The sequence below is a fragment of the Oryx dammah genome, unplaced genomic scaffold (assembly GCF_014754425.2).
Source record: "Oryx dammah isolate SB20612 unplaced genomic scaffold, SCBI_Odam_1.1 HiC_scaffold_2, whole genome shotgun sequence".
NCBI lineage: Eukaryota > Metazoa > Chordata > Mammalia > Artiodactyla > Bovidae > Oryx > Oryx dammah.
This window is the reverse complement of record NW_024070186.1, coordinates 176,488,820-176,501,576: the sequence shown is the minus strand read 5'-3', so window position 1 is coordinate 176,501,576 and position 12,757 is coordinate 176,488,820. Positions and strand designations below refer to the sequence as shown.

General features: G+C 41.2%; 1 protein-coding gene across 1 annotated transcript in view; it reads right to left on the bottom strand.

The window, feature by feature from the left end:
* The window catches only part of LOC120882554 (ATP-binding cassette sub-family A member 3-like), a 208,714-nt gene that overhangs the window by 171,913 nt on the left and 24,044 nt on the right, over window positions 1-12,757 (bottom strand). Inside the window, exon 5 of the mRNA XM_040266571.1 lies at window positions 5,227-5,483. Coding sequence (XP_040122505.1) covers window positions 5,227-5,483 — 257 coding nt within the window. The remainder of the gene's footprint in view (window positions 1-5,226; window positions 5,484-12,757) is intronic.

Below are 12,757 nucleotides of genomic sequence, written 5' to 3'. Positions count from 1 at the left end.
TACTCTACCATTAAAAGAAACCTTAGCTGTTAGCATATCTACATGCTAAGTCCCATGAATCCTTCGAGTGAATTTCAGAAAATAGGGATGGTCTGAAGGATCCTGGACACATCTACCTTTTCCTTTAGTGCCTTAAATTATTAATCACAGTAATTTAAACTGTGAAGCATGGGTCAGCAGTGGACCGCAGCAGGGCCGGGGGCACTGAATGCCCCAGTGCTGCACAGGACCTTTTGAAGAAGGTCCTTCAGTTATCATCATCACCTTCACCATAGTTTGGCCTCAGGCCAAACAACTGGGAGGGAACACAGCCCTACCCATCAACAGGAAATTGGACTAAAGATTTACTGAGCATTGCCCCACCCATCGGAACAAGACCCAGTTTCCCACTCAGTCAGTCTCTCCCATCAGGAAGTTTCCATAAGCCTCTTACAGACAGAATGAAAAAAACAATCACAGAAAACTAATCAAACTGATCACATGGAGCACAGTCTTGTCTAACTCAATGAAACTATGAGTCATGCCATGTAGGGCCACCCAAGATGGAAGGGTCATGGCGGAGAGTTTTGACAAAACGTGGTCTACTAGAGAAGGGAATGGCAAGCCACTTCAGTATTCTTGACTTGAGAACCCCATGAACACTTTGAAAAGGCAAAAAGATAGGACACTGAAAGATGAACTCCCCAGGTTGGTAGGTACTCAATATGCTACTGGAGAAGAGTGGAAAATTCTGAAAGAGATGGGAATACCAGACCACCTGACCTGCCTCTTGAGAAATCTGTATGCAGGTCAGGAAGCAACAGTTAGAACTGGACATGGAACAACAGACTGGTTCCAAATAGGAAAAGGAGTACGTAAAAGCTGTATATTGTCACCCTACTTATTTAACTTATATGCAGAGTACATCATGAGAAACACTGGGCTGGATGAAACACAAGCTGGAATCAAGATTGCTGGGAGAAAAATCAATAATCTCAGATATGCAGATGACACCACCCTTATGGGAGAAAGTGAAGAAGAACAGAAGAGCCTCTTGATGAAAGTGAAAGAGGAGAGTGAAAAATTTGGCTGAAAGCTCAACAATCAGAAGACTAAGATTATGGCATCTGATCCCATCATTTCATGGCAAATAGATGGGGAAACAATGGAAACAGTGGCAGACTTTGTTTTTTTGGGTTCCAAAATCACTGCTGATGGTGACTGCAGCCATGAAATTAAAAGACGCTTACTCCTTGGAAGGAAACTTATGACCAAACTAGAGAGCATAATAAAAAGCAGAGACATTACTTTGCGAACAAAGTTCTGTCTAGTCAAGGCTATGGTTTTTCCAGTAGTCATGTATGGATGTGAGAGTTGGACTATAAAGAAAGCTGAGCACAGAAGAATTGATGCTTTTGAACTGTGGTGTTGGAGAAGAGTCTTGAGAGTCCCTTGGACTTCAAGGAGATCCAACCAGTCCATCCTAAAGGTCAATCCTGAGTGTTCATTGGAAGGATTGATGTTGAAGATGAAACTCCAAACTTTGGCCACCTGATGTGAAGAGCTGACTCATTTGAAAAGACCCTGACACTGGGAAAGATTGAAGGCAGGAGGAGAAGGGGATGACAGAAGATGAGATGGTTGGATGGCATCACCAACTCAATGGACATGAATTTGGGTAAACTCCGGAGGTTGGTGAAGGACAGGGAGACCTGGCGTTCTGCAGTCCATGGGGTCGCAAAGAGTCGGATACGACTTAGTGACTGAACTAAACTGTACAGTGGAGAAATAACTCCAGAAAAAATGAAGAGATGGAGCCAAAGCAAAAACAACACCCAGTTGTGGATGTGACTGGTGATGGAAGTAAAGTCTGATGCTGTAAAGAACAATATTGAATAGGAACCTGGAACGTTAGGTCCATGAATCAAGGCAAATAGGAAGTGGTCAAACAGGAGATGGCAAGAGTGAACATCGACATTTTAAGAATCAGTGAACTAAAATGGACTGGAATGGGTGAATTTACTTCAGATGACTGTTATATCCACTACTGTGGGCAAGAATCCCTTAGAAGAAAGGGAGTAGCCCTCATAGTCAGCAAAAGAGGCTGACATGCAGTATTTGGATGCAATCTCAAAAACAACAGAATGATCTCTGTTCATTTCCAAGGCAAGCCACTCAACATCACAGTAATCCAAGTATATGCCCAACCACTAATACTGAGGAAGCTGAAGTTGAATGGTTCTATGAAGACCCACAAGACCTTCTATAACTAACACCCAAAGAAGATATCCTTTTCATTATATGGGATTGGAATGTAAAAGTAGGAAGTCGAAAGATACTCGGAGTAACAGGCAAATTTGGCCTTGGAGTACAAAATGAAGCAAGGCAAAGGCTAACAGAGTTCTGTCAAGAGAACTAGTCATAGCAAACACCCTCTTCCAACAACACAAGAGATGACTATACACAGGGACATCACCAGACGGTCAATACCGAACTCAGATTGATTATATTCCTTGCAGCAAAGATGAAGAAGCTCTATACAGTCAGCAAAAACAAGACCAGGAGCTGACTGTGACCCAGATCATGAACTCCTTATTGCAAAATTCAGACTTCTGAAAAATTGAAGAAAGTAGGAAAGACCACTAGACCATCCAGCTGTGACCTAAATCAAATCCCTTATGATTATACAGTGGAAGTGACAAATAGATTCAAGGAATTAGATCAGCTAGACAGAGTGCTTGAAGAATTATGGAGGTTCATGATATTGTACAGGAGGCAGTGATCAAGACCATCCCCAAGAAAAAGAAGTGCAAAAAGGCAAAATGGTTGTCTGAGGAAGCCTTAGAAATAGTTGAGAAAACAAGAGAAGCTAAAGGCAAAGGAGAAAAGGAAAGATACACCCATTTGAACACAGGGTTCCAAAGAATAGCAAGGAAAGATAAAAAAGCCTTCCTTGGTGATCAATGCAGACAAACAGAGGAAAACAACAGAATGGGAAAGAGATCTCTTTTAGAGATCTCTTTAGATCTCTCTAGAGATCTCTTCAAGAAAATTAGAGATACCAAGGGAACATTTTATGCAAAGATCGGCACAATAAAGGACAGAAATGGTAGGGGCCTAACAGAAGCAGAAGATATTAAGAAGAGGTGGCAAGAATACACAGAAGAAATATACAAAAAAGATCTTCATGACCCAGATAACCATGATGGTGTGTTCACTCACCCAGAGCCTGACATCCTGGAATGCAAAGTCAAGTGGGCCTTAGGAAGCATCACTATGAACAAAGATAGTGGAGGTGATGGAATTCTAGTTGAGCTATTTCAAATCCTAAAAGATGATGCTGTGAAACTGTTGCACTCAGTATGCCAGCAAATTTGGAAAACTCAGCATGGCCACAGGACTGGAAAAGATCAGTTTTCATCCCAATCTCAAAGAAAGGCAATGCCAAAGAATGCTCAAACTATTGCACAATTGCATTCATCTCACATGCTAGCAAAGTAATGCTCAAAATTCTCCAAGCCAGGCTTCAATAGTACATGAACCAGGAACTTCCAGATGCTCAAGTTGGATAAAGAAAAAGCACATGAAGCAGAGCTCCAACTGCCAACATCTGCTGGATCACTGAAAAAGTAAGAGCATTCCAGAAAAACATCTACATCTGCTTTATTGACTATGCGAAAGCCTTTGACTGTGTGCATCACAACAAACTGTGGAAAATTCTTTAAGAGATGGGAATACTAGACCACCTTACCTGCCTCTTGAGAAATCTGTATGCAGGTCAAGAAGGAACAGTTAGAACTGGACATGGAACAACAGACTGGTTCCAAATTGGGAAAGGAGTATGTAAAGGCTGTATATTTCACCCTGCTTAGTTAACTTACATGCAGAGTACATCATGCAAAATGCCGGGCTGGATGAAGCACAAACTGGAATATGTCCAGGAGAAATATCAATAACCTCAGATATGCAGATGACAACACCTTTGTGGCAGAAAGTAAAGAACTAAAGAGCCTCTTGAGGAAAGTGAAAGAGGAGAGTGAAAAAGTTGGCTTAAAACTCAACATTCAAAAAACTTAAGATCATGGCATTCATTCCCATCACTTCATGGCAAATAGATGGGGAAACAATGGAAACAGTGATAGACCTTATTTTTGGGGTGTCCAAAACCACTGCAGATGATGACTGCAGCCATGAAATTAAGACATTTACTCCTTGGAAGAAAAGCTATGACGAAACTAGACAGCATATTAAAAAGCAGAGACATTACATTGCCAACAAGGTCCATCTAGTCAAAGCTATGGTTTTTCCAGTAGTCATGTATGGATGTGAGAGTTGGAGTATAAAGAAAGCTGAGCGCCGAAGAATTGATGCTTTTCAACTGTGGTGTTGGAGAAGACTCTTGAGAGTCCCTTGGACTGCAAGGAAATCCAACCAGTCCATCCTAAAGAAAATCAGTGATGAATATTCATTGGAAGGACTGATGCTGAAGCTGAAACTCCAATACTTTTGGCCACCTGATGCAAAGAACTGCCTCACCACAAAGCTCCCCAATGCTGGGAAAGATTGAAGGTGGGAGCAGAAGGGCAAAAGGGATGAGATGGTTGGATGGCATCACTGACTTGATGAGTTTGAGTAAACTCCGGGAGCTGGTGATGGACAGGGAAGTCTGGAGTGCTGCAGTCCATGGGGTGGCAAAGAGTCTAACACGACTGAGTGACTGAACTGAATTGAAAACTTGTCTGGTGTTTCTAACAACTTTGACTTATCTGAGTCTGATTTTGATTACAGATTTGTCTCTTTGAAACATTTTTTTCTTAATTTTTGGTGTGGCTTACAATCCTTTGTTGAAAATCACACATGTTAGCTAGGGGAGCATATATGAAGGTAAACAGGCCTATAGTGTGAGGCTTCATATTAGATTAGCTAGGACTTGAATTGTTTGAAATTGTTACTGTAGGTACTAGAAACATCAAATTCCTCTAGTGACCTTTTACCGTGTCCCTTCTTGCCATCAGGTTTTACTTTTACCTTTCTGCTGCTCCACAGTATGCTTCTGGAAATTGGCCAGCTTGGTATTCACTCTTCCTGCTTTGTATTTGTTGTTACTGGGATATAACCTGCTTCTATGGGATGTAACAACCATCCACAATGCTGAAGATGCAGAAACAATCCAATCCTCTGTGTAACAGAACTCTACATGCTTAAAAATGCTTTAAAGAAACTTTATAAGAAAATAATTTGGATTACCTTCAATCTTTCTTCTTTTTCCCATACAATAGATCGAATGATGGAAAGTACAATTGGAGAGAACATGAGTACGAACATCAAAGGAAGGAAACTACCAGTGAGGAAAAGTAATCCGTCATCAGGATAAGCTGGATATGGAAATCTCTGTACAAAGATGCTGGTATCATCAAACAACTGTCTAGCACTGCTCTCATGATATAGAATGATGGCCTTATCTAAGGCATGCTGTATAGCCAGGAATCCTTCTCTGATGTACCCTATATGATAAAATAAACATCATCAAGTAAAACATGCTAAGGAACATCTAATCAGACACATGCAAAAAGCAAGGTAATTCAAGTCAGTCACAGTTTATCACATATAGAACCTGAACTGAGTGTTGCATCAGGGCCAACTGAACATAATAGCTCTGAGAACCTATTATAGTTCTCACACAGAAACAAGGGTTACTTCTTCAGATGAATCTAATTCACATCTTCTAAAAATTAAATATATTTAATAAAAGTGGTAGACTTGGTAAATGTAATTCATATTTACAAAAAATGCAACTTTAATTAAACACTGGTGAGATGAAGACTTGGAAATGTAAAATAAGATGTGAAAGTCAGACTGACAGATATATACAGTGAATAATACAGTTTGGACCCCAAGGAAAATTGTTTCACTGAAACCAAGTTATCCATAAAGCTAAAAGGCAGTTTAGGAAGTAACTTGCTTTTCTTTTACTTATTTTTCCTACTTGGAATGTGCTTTTAATTTACAAATCTAAAGCCCTATGCATTGGTAAAATAGGTGAGACTAACAAAAAATAATTACACTTGGGATAGACTCAAACTGCTTTTTTAAAAAACTGAAGTATAGTTGATTTACAATAATGTGATAATGTCAAGTGTACAGCATAGTAACTCAGGTACATTTTTTCAGATTATATTCGACTAGAGGTTAGTATAAGAAATTGAATATAATTCCATATACAATAAACTTGTTGTTTAGCTATTTTATGTATTTTGTAGTTGTTCAGTCACTCAGTCATGTCCGACTCTTTGTGACACCATAGACTGCAGCATGCCAGGCTTTCCTGTCCTTAACCATCTCCCAGAGCTTGCTCAAACTCATGCCCAATGATTTTGTGATGCCATCCAACCATCTCATCCTCTGTTGTCCCCTTTTCCACCTGCCTTCAATCTTTCCCAGCATCAGGGTCTTTTCTAATGACTCAGCTCTTCACACCAAGTGGCCAAAGTTTGGAGTTTCATCTTCAACATCAATTCTTCCAATGAACACTCAGGATTGACCTTTAGGATGGACTGGTTGGATCTCCTTGAAGTCCAAGGGACTCTCAAGAGTCTTCTCCAGCACCATGGCTCAAAAGCACCAATTCTTTGGTGCTCAGTTACCTTTATGGTCCAACTCTCAGATCCATACATGACTACTGGAAAAGCCATAGCTTTGACTATATGGACTTTAGTTGGCAAAGTGATGTCTCTGTTTTTTAATAAGCTGTCTAGGTTGGTCATAGCTTTTCTTTCAAGGAGCAAGTGTCTTTTAATTTCATGGCTGCAGTCACCATCTTCAGTGATTTCGGAGCCCAAGAAAATAAAGTCTGTCACTGTTTCCCCATCTATATACAATGAAGTGATGGGACCGGATGCCATGATCTTAGTTTTTTAAATGCCAACTCATTTTGACCGAAAAAAATGCACAACTTAGAAGCTGAGAATTATGTTTTATTCATCAGATTTTTCTGAGGATTTTAAGCCCAGGAGACAGCATCTCAGAGAGCTCTAAGGGACTACTCTTTTAAATGTTTTTAGCCAGCTTTTTCACTCTGCACTTTCACATTCATCAAGAGGTTCTTTAGTTCCTCTTCACTTTCTGCTGTAAGGGTGGCGTCACCTGCATATATAAAGTTACTGGTATTTCTCCCGGCAATCTTGATTCTAGCTTGTGCTTCATCCAGCCTGGTATTTTGCATGATGTACTCTGCACATAAGTTAAATAAGCAGGGTGACAGTATACTGCTTTGATGTACTCCCTTCCCAATTTGGAACCAGTCTGTAGTTCCATGTCTGATTCTAAATGCTGCTTCTTGACTTGCATACAGGTTTCACAGGAGACAGATACGGTGGTCTGGTATAACAATCTCTTCAAGAATTTCCCACAATTTGTTGTGATGCACACAGTCAAAAGCTTTAGCATAGTCAATAAGTAGATGTTTTTCTGGAATTCTCTTGCTTTTTCTATGATCCAACAGATGTTGGCAATTTGATCTCTAGCTTGGAGAATTTTGAGCATTACTTTGCCAGCATTTGAAATGAGTGCAATTGTGTGGTAGTTTGAGCATTCTTTGGCATTGCCTTCCTTTGGGATTGGAATGAAAACTGATCTTTTCTAGTCCTGTGGCCACTGCCGAGTTTTCCAAATTTGCTGACACATTAAGTGCAGCACTGTCACAGCATCGTCTTTTAGGATTCAAAATAGCTCAGCTGGAATTCCATCACCTCCACTAACTTTGTTCGTAGTGCTGCTTCCTAAGGCCCACTTGGCTTCACACTCCAAGATGGACTCTAGGTGAGTGATCACACCATTGTGGCTATCTAGGTCATTAAGATCTGTTTTGAATAGTTCTGTGTATTCTTGCCACCTCTTCTTAATATCTTCTGCTTCTGTTAGGCCCCTACCATTTCTGTTCTTTATTGTGTCCATCTTTGTATGAAATGTTCTCTTAGTATCTCTAATTTTCTTGAAGAGATCTCTAGTCTTTCCCATTCTATTGTTTTCCTCTATTTGTCTGCCTTGATCACTGAGGAAGGCTTTTTCATCTTTCCTTGCTTTCTTTGGAACTCTGCATTCAAATACGTGTATCTTTCCTTTTCTCCTTTGCCTTAAGTTTCTCGTTTTCTTGGCTATTTGTAAGGCCTCCTCAGACAACCATTTTGCCTTTTTGCACTTCTTTTTCTTGGGGATGGTCTTGATCACTGCCTCCTGTACTATATCACGAAACTCTGTCTTTAATTCTTCAGGCACTCTATCAGATCTAATTCCTTGACTCTATTTGTCACTTCCACTATATAACCATAAGGGATTTGATTTAGGTCACAGCTGGATGGTCTAGTGGTTTTTCCTACTTTCTTCAATTTTGCAAAAGTCTGAATTTTGCAATAAGGAGTTCGTGATCTGGGTCACAGTCAGCTCCTGGTCTTGTTTTTGCTGACTGTATAGAGCTTCTTCATCTTTTCTGCAAGGAATATAATCAATCTGAGTTTGGTATTGACCATTTGGTGATGTCCATGTGTAGAGCTATCTCTTGTGTTGTTGCAAGAGGGTGTTTGCTATGACTAGTGTGTTTTCTTGGTTTGCCTTGCTTCATTTTGTACTCCAAGGCTAAACTTGCCTGTTACTCCAGGTAACTCTTGCCTTCCATACTGTTGCATTCCAATCCCCTAAGATGAAAAGGACATCCTTTTTTGGTGTTAGTTTTAAAAGGTCCCGTAGGTCTTCTTACCACCATTCAACTTCAGCTTCTTTAGTATTACTCGTTGGGACATATACTTGGATTACTGTGATACTGAACGGTTTGCCTTGGAAACAAACAGAGATCATTCTGTTGTTTTTGAGAATGCACCCAAGCACTGCATTTTGGACTCTTTTGTTGACTATAAGGGCTACTTCATTTCTTCTTCTAAGGGATTCTTGCTCACAGTAGTAGATATAATGGCCATCTGAATTAAATTTGACCCTTTTGTTCCATTTTAGTTCACTGATTCCTAAAATATTGATGTTCACTCCTGCTATCTCCTGTTTGACCACTTCCAACTTACCTTGATTCATGGACTTACTATTCTATCGCAGGTTCCTATGCGATATTATTTACAGCATCAAACTTTACTTTCACCACCAGACACATCCACAAGTGGGCGCTGTTTTTGCTTTGGCTCAGCCTCTTCATTTCTTCTGGAGCTATTTCTCTGCTCTTGTCCAGGAGCATATTAGTCACCTACTGACCTGGGGAGTTCATCTTTCAGTGTCCCATCTTTTTGCCTTTTCATACTGTTCATGGGGTTCTCAAGGCAAGAATGCTGAAGTGGTTTGCCATTCCCTTCTCCAGTGGACCATGTTTTGTCAGAATTCTCCACCATATCTGTCCATTTTGGGGGACTCTACATGGCATGGCTCATAATTTCATTGCGTTAGACAAGGCTGTGATCCATGTGATCAGTTTGTTTAGTTTCCGGGGAATGTGGTTTTCATTTTGTGTGTCCTCTGATGTATGAGGATAAGAGGCTTGTGGAACCTTCCCTGATGGGAGGGACTGGCTGTGGGGAAAATTTGGTCTTGCTCTGGTGGGCAAGGCCATGCTGAGGAAATCTTTTATCCAAGTTTCTGCTGATAGGTGGGTCTGTGTTCCCTCCCTTTAGTTTGGCCAGAGGCCAAACTGTGGTAGGGGTAATAGTGACCTCCTTCCAAAGGACTTATGGAACATACCAGGCTTCTCAGGACTGTTGTAGTCAGTGCCCCTGACCCTGCAGCAGCCCACTGTCGACTCACGCCTCCACCAGAGACTCAAGGACACTCACAGGCAAGTCTGGCTCAGTCTCTTGTGGGGCCACTGCTCCTTTTCCCTAGGTCTTGGTGGGCACAAGATTTTGTTTGTGCCCTCCAAGTCTTTTTCCCCAGTCCTGTGGAAGTTCTATAATCAAATACCACTGGCTTTCAAAATCAAATTCCCTGGGGGTTCTCAGTCCCTTTGCTGGATTTCCCAGGTTAGGAAATCTCTTGTGGGCCCTAGAACCTTTGCAACAGTGCAAGAACTTGTTTGGTATAATTGTTCTCCAGTTCATGAGTCATCTGCTCAGTGTCTACAGTGGAACTAATGGTGACCTCCTCCAAGAGAACTTATGCCTCACACCTCGCCACCCAGGTCTGATGCAGCCAGAGCCCCTGTCCTCGTGGTAGGTACTGCTGACTCGTGCCTCTGCAGGAGACACTCAGACACCCAAAGGTAAGTCTGGCTCAGTCCCTTGTAGAGGTCACTGCTCCTTTCCCTGGGTCCTTGTGTGCACAATTTTTTTTGTGTGTGTGTGCATCCCCTCAGCATCTGGTGGGTCTGAGATTTGATTTTAAACATGAATGCACCCCTCCTACTGTCTTGTTGGGGTTTTTCCTTTGCTCCTGGATGCAGGCTATCTTTTTCTGCTAGGATTCAACATTCTCCTGTTGATGGTTGTTTAGCAACTAGTTGTGATTTTGGTATTCTTGCAGGAGAAGATGAGCACACATCCTTCTACTCCAGTACCTTAGAAGTTAATCAGTCTAAGGCAAGGATGAGACTTTAATCAGGGAGCCAGCTGACCAAGAAGATGGAAGGCTAATGTCTCAAAATAACCATATTATCTGGGTTTGGTTCTTTTATAGATCAGAGATTGGGGGGCGGGGTGAGGAAGCAAAGTAAAAAGGCCATTAATCTTGCAAACATCTCCTAGAATGGCAAGCCTCAGGCAGGGGATGTGTTAATTTCTTCCTGCCATCTACAGGTGGACAGAGTTCTGAACAAAGGCACTTTAACAGTCAGGCAGGTGAGTAGGATTCTCTGAGGCAGAGCATTCTGTATGATTATAATAACAAAAGCAATGAAAAGCAAGTCAAAAAACAGTTTCTGACATGGAGTCAGAATTGGCTTCTTCTCCACAGTATATTCACATCCCACTCAAAGCATCTCCCTTTCTTCTGAATTCATGCTGAGATTTCTCCCCAGAAACATCCTCAAGTCCAAGACACTTGGTTTAGAGCTTCCACAGTCACTCCCTCAAGTATGGACCCTCATTGCTGAAGCAGCACCCCAGGCTATGGGGTGCAAGCCTGGCTTGCCCTGCCTGTTCTGTGATGCCCTTCGTCTAAGAAGCTGCTTGCATATGCCTTCTGCTAGCTGTAGTTGCATACTGCATTTTATGTATAGTAGTGTTAGGTAGGTAAAACAGGGAAAAGGAGTCCAAAATGGCGGGGGCTATAGACAAGGAAGGGAAAAGCCCATGAAAATGAAAGAAAAGAAGGTCCGAGGACCGGAGTGAGGACCTCAAGTAAAACAAACAACACTCCTGGCTGGCCCAACTTACATAGGACAGGCCCAGGGAGAGATAAACATATAAATAGAAGAGCCAAAGCCAGCTCTCTCTCTCCTGTGCGCTGGGGCGCTCTTCTCGTGTCTTTAGATCAATGTGCCCTCATGCCTCAAAGATGGATTTTTCTGCTATCTTCTAAATAAAATAGAGCTGTAACACTGAGCTGTAACACTGATTTGTCTAAGAGCTATAACACAGTCCATTTGAGACCTGAGAGCTATAACACGGTCTATCCAAGACCTGAGAGCTGTGACTCGCCCAGGGGGCTTTAATGTCCGTCACTCAAAATCTTTGTTGTGACAAGACAAAGAATCAAGGAACATACACTCGCGTGACAGTAGTTACTAATTTTTTAAGGTTGGAAATCAGATAATTAATTTTATTCTTTTCAGTTTTTCTCGTATCAACATATAAACATTATAGAGTTATTTCTAAGCATTGTATGCTCCTAATTTTTCTCCCAAACCTTAACATGTTATTTTTGGGAGAAAAACTCCCTCTGCACTTCCTAGATTCAGGTGGTTATTTCCTTTCCCATGGTAGGGAATTTTTTTTAGTATAATCTCTTTGAGTATTTTATCAGTCTCTTTCTCTTCTTCTTCTGGGATCACTATAATTTGACTGCAGATGGGTTTAATGTTGTCCCAAAGGTCTCTTAAGACTGTCTGCATTTCTTTTCATTCTTTTTTCTTTATTCTGTTCTGCAGCAGTGATTTCCACCATTCTATCTTCCAGCTCACTTATCCATTTTACTGCCTCAGCTATTCTGTTCTTTATTCCTTCCGCTGTCTTTTTCATTTCAGTTATTAGATTGTTCATCATCACTGTTCATCCGTTCTTTAGTTCTTCTAGATCTTTGTTATACATTTCTTGTACTTTCTCTATCTGTACCTCTATTTTCCCAAGATCTTGCATCATCTTTACTATCATTGCTCTGATATTTTTCAGGTAGATTGCCTATCTCCTCTTTATTAGTTGGTCTTGTAGGGCTTTACATTTCTCTTTTCTGTAACATATTTCTGTTATCTCATTTTGTCTGTGTTTGTGGTCCCCACTCTGAAGGCTGCAGGATTGTACTTCCTCTTGCTTCTGGTGCCTGTCCCTTGGTGGGAAGGTTCCATCTAGGGGCTTGCACAGCCTTTCTGGTGGGAGGGAGATGAGTCTTGTCCTTCTGGTGGGCAGGGCTGTGTCAATGGGCATGTTTTGGGGTGTCTGTAAGGTTAGTTCAACTTTAGGCCCCTGTTTACTAATGGGTGGGGCTGTGTTCCTGTTTTTCTGGCTGTTGAAAGAAAACAACCAAAGAAAAAAATTCCAAACCAAAACAAAGACTAAAAACAAGACAAAGCCCCCGAAAAGCAAAGATAATAATACACAAAAACAAAAAACAGAAAAACAAAACAAAAATTAAAGTA